The sequence below is a fragment of the Trichosurus vulpecula genome, chromosome 1, assembly GCF_011100635.1.
Source record: "Trichosurus vulpecula isolate mTriVul1 chromosome 1, mTriVul1.pri, whole genome shotgun sequence".
Taxonomy (NCBI): Eukaryota; Metazoa; Chordata; class Mammalia; order Diprotodontia; family Phalangeridae; genus Trichosurus; species Trichosurus vulpecula.
This window is the reverse complement of record NC_050573.1, coordinates 496,712,569-496,737,639: the sequence shown is the minus strand read 5'-3', so window position 1 is coordinate 496,737,639 and position 25,071 is coordinate 496,712,569. Positions and strand designations below refer to the sequence as shown.

Here is a 25,071-nt window from a genome sequence, read left to right as displayed (position 1 = left end):
GGCTTATATTATTAAATATAAAATGGGCTACACGCTATTAGCCATTGAAAAGAGGTAAAATTTCCTCCCAAAGAGTTTCGCATAAGGGCTCCTACAATCTTTACCTAACCCTACTTTATTTTTACCCATATCTGCCGAGAGAACCTCATCAGCAGTTTTCCATCAGCTGACGAACACATCTAGGCAAAACAATCTACTATAGAGTTATAATTGTATTGATGGGAAAAAAAACCCACACTAATAAAACAATAAATTCTTCAAAATAACCTTATACAAAATTACTTACTTTCTCTAGGCCTCAGTTTCTTAATCTTTTAAGGACAAGGCTGGATTAGGATCCAGAGGTTACTTACAGATCTAAAATCGTGATTTTTTTTTAACATCACTACAGCACCTAGCAAAGTGATTTGCATGAAGCAAGCACACAAATATTTGTATGATTAATGAAGATTTTTTTTAAAAAAATTAAAAAACCACAATTTCTCATCTTGTATTCCTTCTCATGCCAACCAATGGCATAAGTATATTTTGTTTGATTCCTACTCTTCCCCTACAAGATCTATTAAAAAAAAAGCACCTCTTTTATCCTCTCTGAGGGATAGGCGGCTTTCAGGAATTAATTCAAAGTCACACATAACCTCTGAGAATAAGCCAACTAAAAAAAATAATTATAGTGGCCCAAATGTAATCCTAAACTGAATCTACCATGACAGATTCAAATGGCAACTGATCACTTGTGGGTCACCCTCTTCCTCTCATCACTGAGTCTGTAGATGCAACATGAACCTTGGTGAAAATTCTGCTTAAAGTGCAGACAGGAAAAAGACATTTCTCTGTGACAGAGCAAACTCACTTGTTTTCATAGTCCATCCTTCTGGGAAATAGTAGTCACTTCCATTTCAGAAGAAATGAAAATCCTTGTCCCCAGATTGCCTTAATATAGGCAGTTATGTCCTCAGAAAAGTCAATATGACATTTCATATACCACCCGACTATTCCTACCTCCTCATTTATTCTAATAAGTTCTTCACATATTCTACCAAGCAAAAAAAGAAAAACAGCCCTTTCACACAAAATTTATCAAGCTCCATCCTTCATCTGATCTTTTCTAATGTGTATAACATAATGTGACGTAATTTAACATAAGATAACATAAGTTACGGGGCAGCTAGGTGGTGCAGTGAGTAGAGCATTGCCTCTGAAGCCAGGAGGACCTGAGTTCAAATCCAGCCTCAGACACTTGAAACACTTACTAGCTGTGTGACCTCAGGCAAGTCACTTTACCCCGATTGCCCTGCCTTCCCCCCTGCAAAAAAAAATAGAAAAAAAGATAACATGTTATGTTATCATAAATGTTAACATAAAGTAATATATTGTAACATAAGGTAGCATAGTCCCCTCGATGCTACTGCTTTCCCTTTATTATTAACTCCAATTTATCCTGAACATATCTTGTTGGTACATAGCTGTTTACATGCTTTCTCCCTCATTTGGCTCTTAGCACTCTGATAGCTAGAATTGTCTTCTGCTCTTCCCTTTATCTTCTAGCACTATGCAGAGTGCCTGACACACGACAGATGCTTGATAAATGTTTGTTGACTTTGACTTGACTCTCAGAAGGTAGGGGCTGTTTTGTTTCTGACACTAATCCCAACACCTTTCAAATAGTGGGCAATGAGTAATTTTCTGTTGAACTGAACTGACTGCTTTCACATCCTAGGATTCTTATCCATTATTACTCTCACACCTTCTTCATCTACTGAGAATCTAACAGTATCAGCAAAATAGCACATTACGAAGCATCCTTGATGCCTTTACACCCAAGATAGAGAATTCTGGGAGGGTGGAGGTGGGGTGAGAGGGAAGGTCAAGAGAAATAGGCAGGGCCTGGAACCCTTTATGTCAGAATCTTGCAATAAAACGTGCCCTGTGCACCTTAACACCTAAAGAAAATTTGGTCTAAGTGGCCAGGTGAAATGAAATTTAGTCATATATGCCACACTTAAAGCTGAGAGGAAAGTTAGAAATCATTCACTACAAGCCCTTCATTTTCTAGGTAAGAAAGCTAAGGTGTGACATGTCCAAGGTCACACAGCAGAGCCATCATAATGCCCAAAACATAGTCTCTAAAAGCCACTTCATAGCAAAATTCTCCACAGGAGTAAAATACTCTAAAACATAACAAAACAAGTTAAACCTAGAAGCCACAATACTTCATCTTAAAAAGTATAAAAGTATTCATAAGATATTCCTTAAAAAAGACTGAATAACAAATTTGTGAACCGATTATCTATGGATCGAACAGGCAAGATAGGATACATGAGATAATAATATACACCATGAAAAAGATATTTTATCCAAAACCAGCCAAAGAATTTTTAATATTTTTGTTATTTTAAAGATTAAAATCCAATTAATTTTCCAAATACCATTTGTTCCTTTGGAGAAATGAAATAATTGAAAACAACGAAAAAAATCAAGTTCTTTGGCTTAATCAATGTTGCTTCCCAATGAAATTCTTTCTCTGTTTTGATACCTTCAGGATATCGCAAATAAGTTCAGCAGATATCTTATAATGCAGATCTTTCTTCCCTGGTCCTCCCCTACCCCAAATTAGGTTGCTTCTATTCTTTGTACCTTCTTAGGATCATAGATCATAAAATTACAATTCTAATGGTGGTAGGCACCTTAGAGGTTCTCTAATCCAATCCCTTTATTTTACAAACAAGAAAACTTAAACCCAAAGACATATTGTGACAGAGGCAGGATTGGAGCCCAGGTTCTCCAACTCCAACTCAAATTCACTTTTCACTGTAACAAACTGCTGCTACTCTTTCCAGTTTTCAATTCCACCTTTACTCTTGACTGTCAGGGCTCTTTAAAAAAAAGAACTGAGACCAGGGGATCCCCAGAGTTAAAGACAACTGATGACTGACCAGGAAAAGATCAATCTAACAACTGTGGCTCAGAAAGCCATATGTTAATTATAACACATGCTACTTCTTTAAAAGAAGTTTTCTTCTTATTAAAACTTGACAAACATGAACATTTTTATAAATGAAGAATGGTGAAGAGGATTGTTTATTAAACGGAACTTGTTATAGTTTAATGTTATATTAATTTTTTCAAAAGTTACAGACTTGACAAATATCAAACATGAACATTTCTATTTACAAGGGATATAGAGGGTTATATAGAATATAATTATATATTATAAAGAATTATATATGAAATTAAATCTTTTAAGAGATTAAGATTTTTAAACAGGAGCCATTCCATAATTGATAAACGGTCAAAGAATATAAATAGTTTTCAGAAGAAAAAAATAAGAGCTATCAATAATCATATTAAAAATGCCCTAAATCACTAATAATTGAAGAAATACAAATTAAAATAACTCTTAAGTACCACCTCACACCCATCAGATTAGCTAAGATGACAGAAAATGAAAACGACAAATGCTGGAGGGGATGTGGAAAACTGGTATACTAATGGAGTTGGTGGAGCTGTGAACTAATTCAACCATTACGAAGAACAATTTGGAACTGTGCCCAAAGGGTTATAAAACTGTACATACCCTTTAACTCAACAACACTGATACTAGGTCTATACTCAAAGAGATAAAAGAATCCGTATATACAAAAATATTCACAGCAGTTCTTTTCATGGTGGCAAAGAATTGGAGACTAAAGGGATGCCCATCAATCAGGGAATGGTTCAACAAGTGATAGCATATGAATGTGATGAAATACTGTTGTGTTGTAAGGAATAATAAAGGAGATGGTTTCCAGAAAAACATGGGAAGACTTATATGAAATGATACAAAATGAAGTGAACAGAACCAGGAGAACAATCTACTCACTAAAGTAATAAATAAGATAATCTGCTGTGAAAGACTTAGAAACTCTGATCAGTATGATGATTCACCACAACTCCAAAGGACTCATGATGTAAAATGATATCCATCTCCACATACAGAATGGATAGACTCAGAGAACAGATGGGAGCATATTTTTTCCTTTTATTTTTCCTTTTTTTGTGGGGAGGGGTGCAGAAGGAAGGAGAAACACGGCTAATGCAGAAATGTTTTTAACAGGTATTATATTTCTGGCCTTCTCAATGGGTGGGAAAGTGGCTGGAGGGAAGAAAAGAATTTCGAACTGAAAATGCAAATAAAATTTAAAAATAATTAAAAAAAGAGATTAAGGCTTTACCAAAGTATATATTAGAGCTAACACAATAGTAACAAAACTGTTCTGCTTCCCTGTGCCCCTTTCTGAATTTTTAAAAATGTTTCACTGAAGGTTTTTTTCTTGGACCACTCCCAGTACCTATCAATTCCACCTGCCCAAACCCCACAGAAGCCCTCCCATCTAACTAATAAAATCAAGCAAAACAATCAACACATTATTTATGTCTATAAATGTATCTCTTTCTGAATTTCTAGCTTATCACCTCTCTTCCAAGAGATGGGAAGCACATCTTTTCTGCAGTCTTCTAAAATCCTGCTTTACAGAGTCTTAGCAAGTTATGCATTGATCCCATTGTTGGAATTTCCACATGCTAGAACACCTACCCAACACAAACGTTCAGGGAGGCCTTTTAACAGTGCTGTTACCGTTACTCATTCAGAACAAGTCATAGTCCCACTAGAAATCTAAATGCTACTTAGTTCCAAGACTAATTTGGAAATCATCTGACTTAAAAGTTATCTATATGGCATTCGGATATGGTCTGAAGAACATCAAGCCAAGACAGATAAAATATATACCCTGTAATATTTCCATAACCCATGGATAAATATATATAGTCTTATATAGTCTTATTATAAAAAATATATAGTCTTATTCTGTGACTCACTGGACTTTGTCCATTTCCAGTAAAAGTTCTTAAGTATTTTACAAATGGCAAACTTCAACAAGTAAAATACCCAAGTAAGCTTGGAAATGAAGCGCTATACAGAAAACTTTTTCCCAATAACCCTTACTCTCTCAAAACACTAGCCATTAGGCAAAGGTCTCATTTACTCGATTTTCCTCTGAAGACAAATGAAGCCTCAGTAGGAAAATATAGTTTCAGCAACAATTGCCATTTATTAAGTGCCTAATACATGTCAGGCACCATGCTAAGGATATATTAGACTGTTTGAGGTCATATTTTAGTATACCAACACTAGTATTTATGCATAAACAAGTATGGTGCAGGGAAATCAAAATACTTTGTAAAATCTTCATTAGATGGACTAAGACTGTCTAGGGAAGGCATCATTATCTTTTTACAAAATGAAGAAATTAATGCACAAAGAAAAGAATATAGCCTGTGATTCTAAAATTGATAAAAGGAAAGATATTCAGTAACTATGAAGAAAAAAGGAAGAGTATGGTAGAAGACCACTACTCTCCCACATTTTTATGTCCCTGACAGGGTCAGAAGCAGTAGGTAAGAAATGAAATGGTTAGACCTATATTTAGATCAAGTAATTTGTTCTATATAATAAAAGGATAATAATATCACTCACTTCATAGGGTTGTTGTGAAGATCAAATAAGATAATACATGCCAAGTACCTTACAACTTTAAAACTCTACATAAATGTTAAATATTATTTTTAGTTTTTAAAATATCACTATTCCAAATACAATTTTGTGGCTTTGCAAAAGCAAAAGAATTTGAAAAATACAGAGGGTAAAAAGGAAGAATATGAATTAACTTCCTCAAATGTGTGACAACCTTCTCTCACCAATGACAACAGATGATTTTAAGGTAACTATTATTAGCAGGCAACCAGGAAGGCATGACCAAAGAGGGTGTTTTATAGAAGCCTATTAATTCTAAAAGACTTCTGTTCGATTGTACTCGTGTAAGGTGAGTCACATTCAACAGGAAGTGAAGTAGGAGTTCACTTCTAATTAATATGGTATTATTCTTTCCCCTCAAAATTTAAATCTTTGCTGTAAATATTTTTAAAGGACCAGGGCACTTAGGCATTCTATTTTATATGGGATCCCCTCCTCTACCTCATCCTGTCCAGTATTAAATTTATCTCTTTACATAACCCTAAGATACAAGAGGGAAGTGAATATAAAAAAGCCTCAAACCTAGATACAGCTGTCCTCCCAATACCTACCTCTTAATATCTTCTAGTACTATCTTCTTTTACTAGCCTTCCTTCCCATCATACACTTCTCCCTCCTCATTTCTAACTGTATCTTCGGTCTGACTCTTTTATAGTACCCACCAATATACTGGCACATTTTAAATGCTAAATAAATACTGCTTAACTTTTTCCCTTTCTTCCCGATTCAGTCTAGTGAGAAGAGCACTAGCCTAGGAACCAAGAAACCAAGGGTTCTTGACCATGCACCTCTGTTCTTTTATCTGGATGGCTCTAGAGAGAATGTACACTCCTTAAAGGAGGAACTATTTGATTGCCATCCCTGTATCCCCAGTGTCTAGCACACATAATCTAGCTTAATAATAGTCCATTAGATTGTGAGCTCCCTGAGAGCAGACACTCTCTCTTGCTTTTCTTTGTACCCCCTTGCTTATCACAGTGCCTAGCACTGAGTAGGGTTAGTGGTTAACTCGTTAACTACCATGTATTAAATACAATAGGTGCTTAATAAATTTCTGTTGATTGATTTCTCATCTCTTCTTCTGCCCTTCCTACCTCACAAAAGTTGTGAGAATCCGATGAGACAACATACGTAAAAGTTATATGTAAGTCATAAAAACAATAAAAATGTGTTATTATCATAGGATAACCTTGGTTAGTCCAAAGTCAAACAGACAAGATGGTCTAGAACGGCTATTAGAAATAAAAGTATTGGGACCAAGGCAATCTCCAAACTGGACAGGCCAAGAGAAAGTGAAGCAGGGGAAAAAGATTCTGGTTTGCCTTGAACCCCATTTTAAGCCAGGTCACATAGGAAAATGATTATCCATCCATACAGCTGCAGAAACCACAAGAAACAAGGCTTCCTGCTTACCGTGTTGCATTTTGTGCCACACACCACTTGCCGGTGATTCAGCCACTGAGATGCAAACACTTTGTTAAGGGTCCCAAGGTGAAACTCTCTCTCCTTCAGGAGACTGGGAAGGTGCTGTGCTGCATAACCATGCAACACTCGGTAGTAACTGGACTCATTCTGCAACCTGACTTCTCTGCCTTTCAGGTAGTAGACCAAGGACCTCTTCACTGGAGGGAGCCTTTTCCTTTTGTTTAGTGAATGATCCCAGCCAAACTGTGGAAAGCAATATCAGAAATCACAGGCTGCAGCCATTGCCCTTCTGAATATAAAAACCTATAAATATCAATGAAAATTGGTAACCTAACCTACAGTTTTTAAATAATCTGCCCTGAACACAACGGAGGAAGAAACTTAATCCAGAGGCCCCTTTTTAACTCACAGCTCCATAAAGACGCTTATAGACATATTGATACGTAAGGACCACAGATGTGGAAGAACAAAGGAAAACAGGAAGGGAGAGAGGAAGGGAGGGAGGGGGAGAGGGAGAGGGAGAGAGAGAGAAAGAGAGAGAGAGACAGAGACACAGGGGGAGAGAGAGATGGAGAGAGAGACAGAGACCCAAAGTTTATCCCAGAACAGGCCCGCAACTGTCTACAATCATCTTCCAGCAAGACAGTATTAAACAGAAGGGATTTGGGGAAAAGGAGAAGCACCTTTTCAGCCGCGGAAGGAACCAGGGATGGGGTGGGTCCCATACCGACCTGGGACACATCTCTATCCAGCCCCCTCCTCCCTCTACGCTTGCAATCGCTACGAAGCATCGAAAGGGTCTTGCGGGGCTAGGCTGGCCTAGAAAAGGGCGGCGAGCCTAGGTAGGGGCGCCGGGTCCCTAGGCCTTCCGAGCACCCGGGCAGCCCTGACTCCCTCGGCCGCGGCCCCCGCGCTCCAGACAGTCGTTGCGGGGGTTCGAAAAGTCAAACACAAACACGAGACCGGGAGGGGACCCGGCCGGGAGGCCGCGGGGAGAAAAAGACCCGAGTTGGGGACCCTGCTTTTATCAACCATACTCCCCCAAAGGGGCGCCATTTGCTGGGGGCGATGGGCTGGGGTGAACTTGGCCCTGAGCTTCTTCCTTCGCCTCGGGCCGCAGATGAGGAAGGACAGGCCGGAGAGCAGGGGGTTCGGAAGCTCCATCATGCGCTTTGGGGGGGATCGGCAACAGGACTTCTCGCTGACATTGGAGAAAAGGAGGGCTTTGGGAGGAGGGTCTTGGCGGGGGGCGAGGGCAGGGCTCGGATCCGCCCTCGGTGACAGCCCAGGCCCTGATCCCGGCCGCTACCCCCGCCCCCCGGTTTCCCGCTGCCCACCCTCCGCAGGCCTGCCCGCCTGCCTTCCCGGGGGAGCCGCGGGCCTAGAAGGGCCTCCGACTGATGACGCTTCGGGCCTGCCTCCTGGTTCCTACGCAGCCCCGACTCCCCTCTTCCGCGGCCCTCGGCAACCCCCCCGCCCAGCCTCCCAGTCGCCCGGTTACCTGCTGGCCCTGGGTCCCGCTCCCGGTCCCCGGCGCCGCGGGCGCTTTCCGCTTCCTGCTAACTGTTTTCCGGGCCATAGTGGGAAACGCCGCGGCGGCCCCGCAGCCACATGGGGCGGCAGGACCGGGGGGAGCGGGGGGCGGCCGCGCTGCGGGGCATATACTGGGGGAGGGGGAGGGGAAATGGGTAGGGTTAGGTTGGGGGGAAGACGCAGGAGAAGAGGCGAAAGCGGGAGGAGAGAGGCCTGGGGCTGGAGGGAGAACAGGGGCAGGGGAGGGGAGGGGGAAGAGGAAAGGACTGAGCGGCGAAATCGACCAGAGAAGGAAAAAGGACGGCGAGCGACAGGCACCAAAACACCCTCCCTTACTCCCCCGTCACCCCGTCTCGCTCGTCACCCCGTCACCCCGTCACCAGCTGCGCAGCCGTGCTTTACGGTGCGTTGCCATGGAGACACCTCCCGGAAGGGTGCTCGGCAGGACGCTGAAGAGCGTTCGGGCTGGTTGCCTAGATGCCGTCCCGCCCCTTCCAACCACAGCCTCTTTTCTCCACCCCCGCCCCCGGGCAGTAGACACTTCCGTTTCTAATAGCTTCCTCCTCCTTATCTTCTCCCTGCACCTTCACGTCTCCTCTCACCTGGGGAGAAAGAAGCGGGGCGGGGGTTTGAAGGGGAGAGCGCGCTCGCGTATGCGTACCCGTGCCAGCTAGGCTGACTGCGGTAGGTTGGTCTCAAAAGGCCCGGTCCCAAAAAGGCTACCCCCTTCGTTCCTCTTAACTAACCCCAAGTCAAACTTCTCTCACACATCATTATCTCAGAATAGAAACAGCTATGTCACCGAATCAGAGCGTGAAATGACGTAATCACACGGATCCTAATTGATGGAATATTTACATCTTAGATGGCCTCCCACAAAAAGGCAGAAGAGTCATCCAATCAGAGCCCGACCTGGAAGGTCATTTGGTCCAGCTTCCTTGTTTGACACCTGAGAAATTAAGGCCCAGAGAAATTAAGTCATAGGTCCAAAACCACACAAGTAGTTAGTAACCATAGGGATTTGAACCCACGTCCTTTGACACCAACTTAAGCACTAAAGTGCTCTCTTCATTCAGCAAACTGTAGTACCCACCGTGCTTAAGCAAAACGGTACCTTAGGTCCAAAGAGAAAAGAGACTCTGTCCCCACCCTGAAAGAACGTAATACTCTAGCAGGAAGCACCCACGACATCCTCCTCCCCCTTTAGATGGGCTCAACTACCTGCCATATGACATCACCTTATATTTAGGCTATAATGACTGCAAAGAAGAATGCACAGGAAAACCAATGGCAGGACATCACACTAAAGGCACTGAATCGTTGTGTTTAGCAGGGTACAACACCCAACCAAACAACCACATGCCTACACACCATTACAAAATCCTATTGGACCTGCCCTCTGGACAGCTGGGCTAGTGGAAAGAGTCTTGGACCCAGTTAGGAGCACTGATTCAAATTCTGGTTCTGATGGTTACTGATTCTGGGATCCCAAGCAAGTCTGGGGATAATATTTACACTGCGTACCTCACAGGGTTGTGAGGAAAGTGCTCGCTAACAACTATTAACCTATATAAATATAGGCTACTGTTATTCACAGAATTCATGCCTCCGCTGATAGATATGGTGAGGAATGTTTAATTTTATTCCAGTTGCAGTTCTATGAAGTTTTGGAAGGGAGCTATTGTCATTCCCCGGCTAAAATCTTTCTACAGCTCCTCACAGACTATAAACTAGTCCAGTCTCCTCAGGGCATTCAAAGCCTTCAACAAGTCGGCTCCCCCAACCTGAGCCACTCACTCCTCGCTGCTCCTAACCTCCTACTGCTTCTATTAATCCTGGTCCTTCTACCTAGAATGTCTGTCCTCTTCTTCCCGAACTATGCAAATCCTACCCATAGTTCTCCGCCTCAGTGCAAGTCCCACTTCCTTCATGACATTTTCCCTTCGCTTACCCCTGAGGTCTCCTGCTCCGCATTCCTATTACATTGATTGTACTACTCATTTCAGCATTTAGTCATATACTGCCTTAGACTGTTACTTAACTCTCTGGGTTGTATCTTAGTCTGCCCAAAGAGATTATAAGCTTCTACGTGGTAGGTATGATGTCATGAACTGTTGTATCCCTCACAGGACCTAGGATAGCATAGATGCTTGATATTGACTTAGTGAACCGTTTTAGTTGGGGACTGATGAATTTTAAGTATCTCAGTGACAGAGGCATAACTAGAAATGTTTTCACCTGGGATAAGAAGAGGGGAGTGCTACAGATGACAGTCTTGGAGAGTGTTTCTCCAACAACTTCCATTAGCCCTTCACTACCTTATTACATCTCCCTCTTTCTAGAGTCTACTATCCCCTCAGGCCTAGGGGGTTGCAAGAAGCATGGGATCTCCTTACCACAAGGTGAAGAAGTCTATTTTAACTCAGATGTCAATATCTCGCACAAAAATCTCGTCAATTTAACACCTGTTATAGCTTTACTTAGATGAAGAAGGGAACTCCCAAAGGTCACTCTTTTTCAATAATCTCCAGGATCCTATGTTTGTGCTTAAGATCGAAAGTAATCATTCACCCATTAAGAAAAAAAAGTAGAGGATTGGGGGAGGGGGACTGTCATAAAGAGAAGTTATTCTAGGTGTCAGTAGCTATTTGCCCTTTGGTGATAGCCATAATGGCCTCACTTAGGTGTGACTAAGTTACCTGACTGCTAGCTTCAGGCTTCAGGTCCCTTATACTTCCAGGAAGGCTGGTTTGCTCATTTGAAGGGTGCCTACATGGTGAATTTGGTTTTTTTTTCAAAGTGAATAAAAAAAAACCCAGAATGGTAGGCCACAGTCTTTCCTAGTGTAGGTCCCCCTCAGGCTGAGTATCCGCTATCCCATAAAACATGGGGGGGGGCGGGATGGAATTAAGTTAACTCTCTCAACTCAGGTAATGGAGTTCATCTGTCTGCCACCTCAACCCCTATTTCTATGTCTGGTATAGCTCTGGTAGAAAATGCAGCTCAGTCTTACTTGGCCAAGGTTTTCCCTCAGAGACATGCACACAGTGACTGGCAAGAGTTCCTCAGCGTCCTTCTTTAAACCTGTCATTCTAGTTCTGTCTTGCCTCACAATGCTCTGTACAGCATATTGAATAGTCCAATAACTGTGAAAGAGTTTGGAATGTTGTCAAGAACCCATGAACATAGGTACATCATAGGTATCTTAGTTCAATGTTAATCTCTCTTTTCAATTTACAAAGTCAGATTAGAATACATCCTTTTATTAGCATAAATTTAATGTTCCCAACAAATAATAAAAGCAAAAATAAAGTAAATCTCCAAATAAAATCTTAAAATTTATATTTTGATTAAAAACTATATTTTTAAAAAGATAACATTATACATGAAATATTCAAAGATCTAGAGAAAGGCCTTCATGTTTTGGGTAGATCATCTGCGGAGGATTTATAGAAACTAGGCTTAGATAGGCTATGATCCACATTGGTGGAAGAAGTACCCATATTAAGAGCTCATAGATCCGTTATCAAAGAAGCATGCATTTTAACATTTTTTTTAAATTGCACCATTTCCTATTTTGAATAATGAATCACTTCCTTTGATTTTTTTATGTTGGAGTCAATGTGTATAATGTTTTTCTTACTTCATTGATTTTATTTTACATCAATTCATTTAGGACTTTTCATATTTGCTCATATCCTTCATATTTTATGGTTATATAATGTTCTGTTACATTAATATACCATATCAGTCAGTTCCCAGTGGTTGGACATCAGGGTTGTTTCTAGTTTTTCCTTTTTACAAATAAAGGAGGAAAAGGAAGAAAGGAAAGAAGAAAGAAAGAGAAATGATTATTTCTTTCTTGTATTAATAACTAATTATTGAATCAAGGTCGAGGTTTTTCCACTTTTCCACTTCCTCATCCAGGAATCAACCAGTGCAGGAAATCTTGGGCAAAGACTTACACTGGCTAAGATCTAATCAGATAGTAAAAGAAATTCTAAGTTCAGGCCATCCAGTCAAAGGGCTGCACTTGAGGCCCTAGAGGGCCGCATGTGGCCTTGAGAATGGGTGCATTCCTACTCGTTTACTCAGACAGATCTGGGGAAAATGTGGATTCTCCTTTTTGTAGGACAGGTGACATGGAAAATTGGTGTCTCTTTGATCTAGACTTTAGTGATCCAAGTGTACCTCAAGATTCTCACTGTAATATAACCCACCCCTTATAATATTCTCTCATTAATTGTTAACCAATCAGAATTGAGTGCTACCCTCAGGAACACCTGTTCTTCCAAGGGCATACAAAACTTGAGCCTGCTGCATTCAGGGTCTTTGGCATTCAAGAGTGCCACTGACCTCTTTTTATTAATAATATGCTAGCCTTGTTGATAAAATGATTAAATTTCCCAGAAATTATGTCTTAAACTTTTTAAATGTCACAGAAGGAAGGAAGAAACCTCAATATATACATGCATAATCTGGTAAAACAAATTTCCTCACTGGCCATGTCAAAAACCAAAAAACATATGTATCTCTTTCTGCATTCTGAGTTTGTCACTTCTCTGGCAGGTAGTGAATAGCATGTTTCATCTTTATTCTTTTGTACATGTGGTTGTTGTTGTTGTTGTTGTGTTGATCAGAGTTCTAAAGTCTTTCAATTTTTTTCTGTGTTATTATTGTATAAAACATACTCCTACTCAAGTTGTTCATCAGTTTAAAAAGGTCTTCCCCGTTTCCTCTGAAACTGTCCTTTTATTAGAACAATAATATTGCATTACGCCACAATTTATTTAACCAGTCACAATTGAAGGATAACCCCTTTGTTTCCAATTCTGGCCACCACAATAAATATTTTTGTACCTATATGCCCTTTTCCTCTTTTTTTCTTTCTTTGGGGAATATAAGACTAGTAGTGTTATAGCTGGGTCAAAGGGTATGCAGAATTTAGTAATTTGGAGTGGAGCATAGTTCCAGATTGCTTTCCAGAATGGCTGGGCCCATTCACGGGCTCCACCAACAGTGCAGTAGTGTAATTCTTCTCCTCTTTCCACCCCACCCCCCACCTCCAGCCCTCCAACATTTGCCATTTTCCTGTGTTGTCATCTTTGCCAATCTGATAGGTGTGAGATGGAACTTCAAAATTGCTTTAATTTGCATTTCTCTGAGTGATTTAAAGCATTTTTTCCTATGGTTGCTGATAACTTGTATTTATTCCTTTGAAAACTGCCTGTTTCATATCCTTTGTCCATTTATCTATTGGAGAATGGTTCTTTGTGCTATAAATTTGAATAAGTTTCTTAGGTATTCTGGACATAAGAACTTTATCAGAGAAGCTCATCATAAAAAAAATTTCCAGAGTTACTTGTTTTCTTGCTAATTTTAACAACATTAGATTTGTTTGTGCAAAATCTGTTAAATTTGATGTAATCATTTATCTTTGATTTGCCATTGCTTGTTTAGTCATGAATTCTTCCCCTATCCATAGATCTCAAAACTGATTTCTTCCTTGCTCCTATAATATGTTTACAATGTGACCTTTTATATCTAGGTCATATAACCATCTGGAGCTTAACTTAGTATATGGTGTGAGGTATGGCCTAACTCTAATTTCTGCCAGACTTTTGTCCAGTTTCCCCAGCAGTTTTCATCAAAATGGGAGTAATTCCCCCAGTAACTTGGGACTTTGCATCTATCAAACATTTGACTACTGCATTTGTTTGCTTCTGTATGTTGTACATGGAATCTGTTCTACTGATCAACCTCTTATTTTAAACCAGTATCAAATCATTTTAGTGATTACTACTTTGTAGTACAATTTGAGATCTTCTACTAATAGACCCCCTTTCTTTCATTGTTAACCTTGAGATTTTTGACTTTTTGTTCCTCCATATGAATTTTATTAGTTTTCTAGTTTCATAAAACATTCCTTTGGTAGTTTGGTAAGGCACCAAATAAGTAAATTAATTTAGATAGTTTTGTCATTTTTTATTATATTGGATTGACCACTGTTAGATGGGATTATTAAAATAGTCTATTCGTTCTTTTGTTAATCTGGGTATTTTATATTTTTTTTTAGTATCCATTTTCTGTAAGTTATCAATTTGTTAGTATGTGACTGGGCAAAATAGCTTCTGATCATTTCCTTTATTTCTTCTCCAGCCATTTGCTTTTCCTCTTCCTTTTTAAAAATAAGATTAACTGTTATCTTTTTTAGTTGTTTTTTCTTCAAAAGACAGATCTTCATTTTATTTATCAATTCAATGATCTTGCTATTTTCAATTTTGTAAATCTCTTTTTAATTTTAATAAATTCTACTCTGGTAGTCTTCACATTTTAAAAAATTACATGACCAATTCATTGTTCTTTATTATATTGATGAAAACATTTAAAGATATACATTTTTTCCCTCAGAACTGCTTTAGCTCCATCCCATAAGTTTTGGTATTTTAAAAATTATTGTCATTTTCTTTGATGATATTTTCTATTTTTCTGTAATTTGCTCTTTGAGCTACCTGTTCTTTAGAATTACATTATTCAGTGTCCAATTACTTCTAAATTCTTTACTTAAGGGCCCTTAATTAAAATATAATTTTGATTGCATTAGCATTACTAGATGATGTGTTTATTATTTCTGCTTTTATATATATAGGTGAGGATTTTACATCCCAATATATGGTCAAGTTTTATGAAAGTGCCATGTACATCTAAGAAAGACGTAAATTGCTTTCGGTTTCCATTCAGCAATTGCCAGAGATCTATTAGCTTTAATTTTTCTAAGTTTCTATTCATATCCTTAACTTCTTTCTTGTTTATCTTTTGGTTAGATTTGTCTAGGTCTCAAAGGAATACATTATAGTTCCCCATTATTATTATTTTACTTTCTATTTCTGCTTTTAATTCAATTCAATTTTCCTTTCATTCTTTAGATACTAAGCTACTAGGGGAGTGTGTGTGTGTGTGTGTGTGTGTGTGTGTGTGTGTGTGTGTTTAGTATGGACACTGATTCATTATCTGTGGAGCATTTAAAAATAATGTAATTTCCTATTTATTTCTTTTTATTAGGTCTATCTTTACCTTCATCTGAAACTATTTTTGCTACTTCTGCTTTTTTAAAGTTCAACTGATCTTAAGAGAGACTTAAAGAACTTATAGACTTTGTTCCAGCACCTTATTTTAACTATGGGAATCAGATTTCTAGCTGGAAGAGATCTTAGAAGGCATCAAGTGAGGAAACTAAGTTCCAGAGAGGTCAAGTGGTTTCCCGGTGGTCACACAGCTACTAAACATCTGAGGAAGGATTTGAACCCAAGTCTTCTTTACAGCAGTAGACCAAGCTACCTCTTAGAAGGAAACAAACAAACTCATGATATTTGAGTGAAACTGAAAGTCTAGGCCAAAAGATCTGATTTCAGACAGCTCCCCTTAACGCTGTCCAGTTCACCAGGTGTGGCAGAGCATTCCTGTAGTACCTGCTATTGGGAAGGCTGAGGGCAAGATAAGGAGACCCAGTTTCAAATACATACACATATACACTCAGATACACACACACACACACACACACACACACACACACACACACACACACACTGGCCAACTGGCTTCCATGATGGGGTAGGGGTGGGGAGGAGAGGGAGGAGAATAAATAAAACACATTTCTTGAAGGTGGAGCTGGGAATTAAGAGAAGTTGGTAGTGGGAGAAGGACTCTGGCATGGTTTTGAAGTAGGTGAAATCTACTATACTTTTTCTCATTAGGAGCCCAGTCAGCCTTTTATCTGAAAGGATTCTACAGAAAAAGCTTGTTGGTGTTTACACATACCTGTTTGGAGATGTATGATTTCATAAGGATGAATAAATGCACAGAATTTTATTTCTCTAATTACTGGAAAACCGTCTATGTCATGCCCTTGATGCACGTCCTTGCTACAAGTGAGCTGAACACTGACTGAATCCACATCTTTCCAGCCCCACAGTTTGTCTCCTTCACCACCCACACTCACATCAGCAAGGACAGATGGAGAATTTTTGGCTTTCTATTCTTTCTCCAACCAGGCAAACAACAACAAAAAAGGGAATATCTCATTTGTTTCAGAATCATGGCTGATCTAGGGACCGGAGGAGGAATATCTGCCCCACCCAGCGGTCTAGAGAATATTTTATATAATCCCCACCTTCTCCAGTAATCCTAAACTGAGAGAAGTGTGTTTATGTATAGACCCAATTTGGCTGGTGAGGTTTGATTCCTTATCTTTACTTCTACAGACTACACTGAGCGTAAGGCTGAGTCACTAGAGTGAAAACAGAAAGTTTGTGTTGAGTTATTGGGGAAGTTATTTGGATTTTCTTAAACACAAACAAATCCCAACAAGGCAAAATGCCATCCAAGACCTGTAATAATAGGAAATTCTTAACCTGGTTAAAATGAACAGTCTAAGAAGATGTAACAACTGCTTTGCAAAACTTAAAGCTCTCTATATAAACATTAGCTATTATATATCAGTAAAGAGGTAGGGGCTATACCCAAAGAATGCTGCATATATCGGTTGCTTTGTCTCAGTGGTGCTTAACTTTGTTGTTGTTGCAAATAAGGGTTCAAAGGTGAAGAGAACAAGAATGAAGAGGAATAAATAAGAAAATTAAAATAAAATAAGAACGTTTTAGAGGATAAAAAATCCTAGAAACTTAAGCCTAGAATTAGTGTTAGTACAAAGACCAGAACCCAAGACTCTCAACTACCAATCGAATGCTTTTTTATTTTAGTTGTTGAAATTTGACCTCCCTCAGCACATTGGCCCTTCCAGGGCAGCTGTCTCTGATCTGATGGTCCAGGACTAACAGCTGGTAGTGAGGGAGGAGTTTTATAGTAGAAAATGATGCCAAAAACAGCTTCTAGTAAAGTACTTTGTAAATAGTGAACATTCAAATAAATATTTGTGTCAGGTGCTAGAACAAAATAGAGGTCTTCCTGGCTCAGTATGAACTATTGCAACTATCCCTAGCTGTGTGACCTTTGGCAAATTGTTTCACCTGTCTAGGTCTTAGCTTCCTCGTTAGCAAAATGAGGGTTGGACTTTCATCCCTTACAACTCAGAAAACTGGAGCCCAGAGAGTTAAGAATTTTTCAGGTGTAGGGATTGCCTTCGGTCCTCAAGGGGTAGCCTGGCCCCAAGCTCCCTCTGCCCCACTTCCAGTCAGCAAGAAATTTGAAAGGCTTGGGAAGCCAAAATTTACAGTGAAAATAAATGAAATAAATGACCGAAGGACTAGCTCCCTCTCCTGACTTAACCCTCTCCTGCCTTAACCCTTCCCCGCCCCCCACCCCACTTCCGTGCTGATACAAACTGTGTTGAGAAATAGCTGAGAACTACTATGCCTAGGGAACCACTATCCTTTCTCTGCAACAATTTGTCTTATATCACCCAGTGGGCCTGGAGAACTGGCTCAAAGAACCAGAGCCAAAGCAAGATTTGGCCTCCCTCCTCAGCCCTAGTTAGAATCAGTTTGTGTCTCAGGACATGAGTAAGTCAATAAGCATTGATTAAGCACTTACTGTGGGCCAGCCACTGTCCAATGCACAGGGAATACAAAGAAAAGCAAAAACTGGGTCCCTGGCTTTAAGGGGCTCACATTTTGAAGAGAGAGTCAATGCTCAAATAACTATGGACATATACAAGATACATGCAGAGAAGATCGAAGGTAATCTCAGAGGTAAGACACTAGCCATTGGGGGTTGGGAGGAGGGTGAGCAGGATTTGAGCTGAATCCTGAAAGAAGTGAGGAAGGCCAGTTGGCAGAGGTGAGGAGGGAGTGCATTTCAGGCATGCCAGCAAATCATGGCCTCCACCTGACCCCTACCCTCTCACCTGAGGAACTCACCATCTTGCCACTGGTTCCATTTTCACTAGTTCTGTCCTGCTACAACCTTCTTAGGAGCACAAGTGTTATTATCAGGCCTTTTTGTTTTCCAATATTGTAGGCCAAGCCTGACCAAATCTGGTCTAGGAGTTCAAGCTTGGGATCAGATTTAAATGAAATATTTGTCTACGATTCAACACTTAACAAAAAAGTTTACTTAACAATAGCATGGAGAGAATGCTTAGTAAGAATGCAGCATAGGTTCAGATAGAAGTGGCCCCCTTCATCTCCATCTGGAAATGTCAGCCGGGTATGTTGGGTCGGATGGGTATGATGCCTGTCACAGCAGTGGGATGTCTGCCAATTCCAAGGAGCACTGGATCTTGGTGGACTGTTTTTTTGTTTTGTTTTGTTTTTTGCTCTAGGCAACTGGGAAACAGATCAATCAAATCTCAGGGACAGCTTCCTTGCCATTTAGGGAAACAAATCACTTTAGTCTACTTGGCAAAAACCCTTCTTCCCTTTAACAAATCTATAACATTGAGCAAAGCCTCAGTTCCCCCTTCCTAGTTACAGATCTGATTTTTTTTATTTCACTCAACTATTAAGAAAGTATGTTATGGGTATCTTTTCTTTTTATATCACAATCATTTTCAGATATACCTTCCTTTCCCATCCATTGTCCCACAAAGGAGTCCTCCTCCCTTAAAAGACAGAAAAAGAGTTAAGCAAATCTGAGCGATCCTGTTTGATGCTGTATGCAGCATTGTGCATTCAATGTCCACTTCTCTACCAAGCGGAAATGCTTCCTCCTATCTTCTCCAGGTTCATGGAATCATTTTTCAGAACTTGAGTCCAGAAATGGATAGAAGCTGATTCTTTATTTGCCGGAATATATGTTTTTCTCATATTCCAGAACTCTAAATCATTCTCCTCTTTCTTTAAGAAGCTCATTTCAGTCATGATTTTCTATGTGATTTGTGGTTCTAAAAGAACAATGATATATTTATGAATGAAAATATCACAAGGGAACGAGATGGCCATTTTCTACTCTATTTTTTTCTATTCTATTGACCATTTTTTTTAAAGAAGGAAAAAACTGATCAATACATTCAAAAAATCTGAAAACATGTGCAGAACTGAATTTAGAGCTTTTTCCCTTGAGCATAGTAGAATTTCTCACAAATAAACTCATGTATCCTGTCATGGTGCTCTCTGTTCCTCAGTTCTCTTACTGATCTCTGTTGTAGCACAGAGCACTACCACACTGTGATCCTAAAGCAAGCTTCTTCTGTCCTTTGGGTTTCCTCAGCACTGGGAGGAGAGAGGGATAGAATTAAGTTCTTTTGAAAAGCTGTGGGTCATCTTGTGCTGCCCTGCTACTGCAGCGGGGTAGATGATTTGGAAGGAGGTGCTTTATGAATTTGTTCAGGGTTAGGGATTATTAGCTTTTTCTGCTCTTAATTCACTGGATTTTTATCATCCTTGGAGTCTTAGTATCCTAGACTATGGAGATAGGTGAAATTGCTTTGTCTTTTGTACATAATTTTGATTTTGGAGAGGTTTGATAAGTTGTGAAAATCAGAGAAAATGTCTCATCCTCTATCTTGGTGGTCACATGATTTAGAAGTCCAATACTTTTGATAATGTCTATTTTCTGTACTTTCTCTTTTTTTGCTCCATTTAAAATTTATTTTTAATGTTTAACATTCATTTCCACATGATTTTGAGTTACAAGTTTTCTCCCCATCTCTACCCTCTCTCCCACTCCAAGATGTCATGCATTCTGATCACGCCTTTCCCCAGTCTGCCCTCCCTTCTATCACCCCATTTCAGCTCCTCATCCCTTTTCCCCTTACTTTCTTGTAGGACAAGATAGATTTCTATACCCCAATTACTTGTATATCTCATTTTCCAGTTGCCTGTAAAAACAATTATTTAACATTTGGTTTTAGAACTTTGAGTTCCAAATTCTCTCCCTTTTTCCCTCCCCACCCACCCTCCTTGAGAAGGCAAGCAATTCAATATAGGTTACACATGTATCATTATACAAAACACTTCCATAATAATCATGTTGTGAAAGACTAATTATATTTCCCTCCATCCTATCCTGTCCCCCTTTATTCAATTTTCTCCTTTGACCCTGTCCCTTTTCAAAAGTGTTTACTTTTGACCACCTCCTCACCCAATCTGCCCTCCCTTCTATCATCCTCCACAGCCCCTACTTTCCAACAGGGTAAGATACCCAGTTGAGTGTGTATGTTATTCCCTCCTTAGCCAAATCTGATGAGAGCAAGATTCAGTCATTCCCTTTCACCTACCCTCTCTTCCCTTCCATTACAACAGCTTTTTCCTGCCACTTTCCTGTGAGATAATCTACCTCATTCTATCTCTCCTTTTCTCCCTCTCCCAATATATTCCTCTCTCACCCATTAATTTTATCCTTTCAGCTATCATCCCTTCATGTTCAACCCACCTGGTACCCTCCCCGCCCCTCTCTCTCTCTCTCTTCCCCCCCCCTTTCTGTATATATATATATATATATATATATATATATATATACACACACACACACACACACACACACACACACACACACACATATCTATACATATATACATATACATATATATGTATATGTATATTCCCTTCAAATACCCTAATACTGAGAAAGATCTCATGAGTTACAAATATCATTTTTCCATGTAGGAATGTAAACAAAACAGCTCAAATTTAGTAATCCTTTATGACCTCTCCTGCCTGTTTACCTTTTCATGCTTCTCTTGATTCTTGCATTTGAAAGTCAAATTTTCTATTCAACTCTGGTTTTTTCATCAAGAATGCTTGAAAGTCCTCTATTTCATTGAAAATCCATATTTTGTATTTTCTGTACTTTCTATAACTCTTTCTTATTCTGTGCTTAAGGATATAGTTTTGCTTCTTAGAATTTTGAAATTGCAAATGCTATTTTTCCTCACTTGGAAGAATGTAAATTAATTAGTACTACCTCCTATGGAATACATACACACACATACATACACACACACACACACACATATATACACATACTCATACATAGCCATGTTAATAGGGAAGGCTTTTTCTCCTTTTTATGATCTTTGCCCATGGGATATTTATTCATCTTCTTTAGAAACTGACTTAGCATATCACATGAAGAATCCCAAGTGGGGAAAAAAACAACACAGGCCCTTCATTCCTCACTTAAGAGAATCTCAAGTCCATGTTCCTGGTATTTGCCAGATAATTCACAAGTATCTTCTACATGGAAATTGTCCCTTGCTTTTTGCTTTTATCTCTAAAGCCTAACAAGATGATCTTTTACTCTTTTCTCAGTAACTTGATAGATGACTCTTTAACTTGAACCAGATAGCTTTTGGAATCATGGATAAGAACTTCCACACACATATACAGCCCTTGTAGTTAACCTTGAGTAAATCAAAGAACATTCCATTTTTATACATTCATCCCCTTTAACCAAATAAATAGAGACCAAAGCATTGATCTGGAAAAAGAAGTAAAAGGAAGACATCTTGCTCTACCAATTACCATACTAGGATCCTCCCAAAGTAAGAAGGATCTTGAACACATATCAGATATGAGTAGATCTTTCCATAAAAAAGGGAAAGATATGAATTCATCTTTGGAGCCAGCATACTACCACTCAAATTTGAATGTGAGTTTAGAGGAGTAAAGATTCCCCTTCCTTGCCCTAAAGACATCACAGTTATCTGTGCAGAATATCCTTTAATAAATATTTTTTATTTTTTTAAAAAGTTTTTAAGTTTATTTTAAGCTTAAATACAAAATAAGGGGGAAAATTGCCATGTATACAGCCAAACATAAGAGAGTTTTCAATATAAACCGAGAAATCTCCATTTCAAGAAAAGCTATATAATAAATGCTACACATTGTTTTCAAAGCTGTCCAGCTTTTCTTTGCTTCCTTATAGGTTTTCTTTTGTTCTCTGCTGTGCACTTTCTACTTTATTTTTCCCCCTCCCTTCCCCCACCTCTCCAAGAGGGCTACAATTAATCACAAATATATATTATATATATATATGTGTATATATATATATATGTGCATACACATATACAAAGATCTCTATAGATATACATATATACACTCATACACATATATGTAAAACCATACTATGCTTATTTCCACTTGTCATCTGTTTCTCTGAAGTCAGATAGCATATTCCTTCATAAATCCAAGTCTTTCTGTTTTTCTAAATCAACCAGTTCCTCCTTTCCTACACCACAGCAATATTACAACCCAATCACATTCTATCTTAGAGATTACTTTTGAAAGTGTTTTTCCCCAATTTTCTGCATTACTTTTATTCTTGGCTGCATAGGTTTTATTGATACAAGAAAATTTTAATTTAAATAATCAAAATTATTCATTTTATACTTCAACAATGCTCTTACCTTATATTAAAGTTTAAGGTCTGATACTACTGAATCTGCTTCTTTTACATCTTTCCCCCCGGGTTTCTTTGAAGTTTCCGATCTTTTGTTCTTCAAAATGAACTTTGTTACTACTTTTTTCTAACTCATTAAACTAATTTTGTAGTAATTTAATTAAGATGGCATTACATAAATAGGTAAAATTGTCATTTTTTATTATATTGGCTTTACCTGCACATGAACAATAAATATTACTTCAATTATTTAGATCCGACTTTATTTGTATAAAAAGTGTTTTATGTTGATGTTCATATAATTCTTGTGTCTGTTTTTGGCAAGTATGTACTCAGGTATTTTGTACTGTCTAGTTATTTTAAATGGTCTAAAACAATATTGAATAATATTGCTGATACAGTGTAGTTTTCCTATTTTTCTGTTTTGATTAAATCTATTTTAGCTTAAACTTTGTCTGAGATCATGATTACTACACCTGCTTTTTTTGCGTAATAAATTCTACTCCTGACCTTTATTTTGTCTTTGTGTGTATCTCTCATTTTATAGCATTTCTTGAAAGCAACATATTGTTGAATTCAAATTTTTAATCTTTTATCAGTTTCCATATTTATGGGTAAATTCATCCCATTCACATTCTAATTTATAATTACTTATATATTTTCTTCCTTCCTATTTTTCCGCACTATCCTTCTCACCCTATTCTTAACCTTCCTCACTCCTCTGCCTTACTTTACCTGCTACCTTGCTCTCCTATTCCTTAGCCTATCCACCCCTCCAAGAGTCCCTCCCTTATCCTCTCCCACAACCCTATCCCCTTGCCTGCTTCTTTCTTTCTGATTTTAGAAGACTTTTATACATACATACATAACTATATACACATACATACATATATACATACATACACATATACACATACATATACATATATGTACACACATATGTGTGTATATATGTATACGTATATACATATATATGTTTATATAATTCCCTCTTTAACCCATTCCTGATGGGAGTAAGGTTTCAGCACTATCCACTCTTCGCCTTACTAGCTTATTATGTATCAGTTTTTCCTTTTATGCCTCATTTGTATGAGATAATTGCCCCTTTTTATCTATCTCTACAAATACAAAACTCAAGAGAGACATAAAAAGGTAAACGGGGGGGGGGGAATCCCCTAGTTAATCAATAAGGCTAATTAGTTACATCCTAATAATTTTGTTTTATATATATGTCAATCTTGAGAATTGTATACTTATTATGACAATTGAAAGGGAAATTCATAGGCTATGAGTATCAGCATAAAATAACCAATATAATGATAAAAAATATAATTAGGAGATATAAAGGGATGGTTCTGGGAGAAGAAGTAAGGAGGTAGTAGAAAAGGGTAAATTATATCACATGAAGAAGCACAAAAACATACTGTAGTAGACGGAAAGAAGGGAGGGAGAAGAGCAGTATTTGAGCCTTACTCTCATCCGATTTGGTTCAAGAAGGGAATAGGTATAGGCAGTAGGAAGGGGAAGGGGGAAAAAGGGAGGGGGGGGGTGGTCAGAAGAGAGGGAAGAAGTAGCAAGTGGAAAATGGTAAGATAAGGAAACAGAAACAAGAGGGAGGGTAAACTGAGGAAGGTGGCAGTCAAAAGCAAAACTCTGTTGAGGAGTGGAAAGGGAAAGGGAGAAACAAAAGCATAAATGGGGGGGGAATAGGATGGAGAAAAAGACAAAGATAGTAATCATAACTGTGAATGTGAATGGGATGAATTCTCCCATAAAACGGAAGTGGATAGCAGAATGGATTAAAAACCATAATCCTACAATATGCTGTTTACAAGAAACACATTTGAAACAGAGGGATACACACAGGGTAAAGGTAAAAGGCTGGAGTAGAATATATTGTGCTTCAGCTAAAGTAAAACAAGCAGGGGTAGCAATCCTAATCTCAGACAAAGCAAAAGCAAAGATAGATCTAATTAAAAGAGATAAGGAAAGACACTACATCCTGCTAAAAGGCACCATAAACAATGAAGGAATATCATTATTTAACATATATGCGCCAAGTGGTATAGCAGGCAAATTCTTAGAGAAGTTAAGGGAGTTACAGGAAGAAATAGACAGCAAAATCATACTGGTGAGGGACCTCAATCTCCCCCTCTACGAACTTGATAAATCTAACCTCAAAATAAACAAGAAAGAAGTTAAGGAGGTGAATAGAATTTTAGAAAAGGCAGATATGATAA

General features: G+C 38.8%; 1 protein-coding gene across 1 annotated transcript in view; it reads right to left on the bottom strand.

The window, feature by feature from the left end:
• The window catches only part of DCAF12 (DDB1 and CUL4 associated factor 12), a 106,876-nt gene extending 97,907 nt beyond the window's left edge, over positions 1-8,969 (bottom strand). Inside the window, exons 1-2 of the mRNA XM_036739037.1 lie at positions 8,502-8,969; positions 6,989-7,243 (exon numbers count right to left, since the gene is read on the bottom strand). Of these exons, the coding sequence (XP_036594932.1) occupies positions 6,989-7,243; positions 8,502-8,579 (333 nt within the window). The 5' untranslated portion in view covers positions 8,580-8,969. The remainder of the gene's footprint in view (positions 1-6,988; positions 7,244-8,501) is intronic.
• Between the last annotated feature and the right edge of the window lie 16,102 nt (positions 8,970-25,071).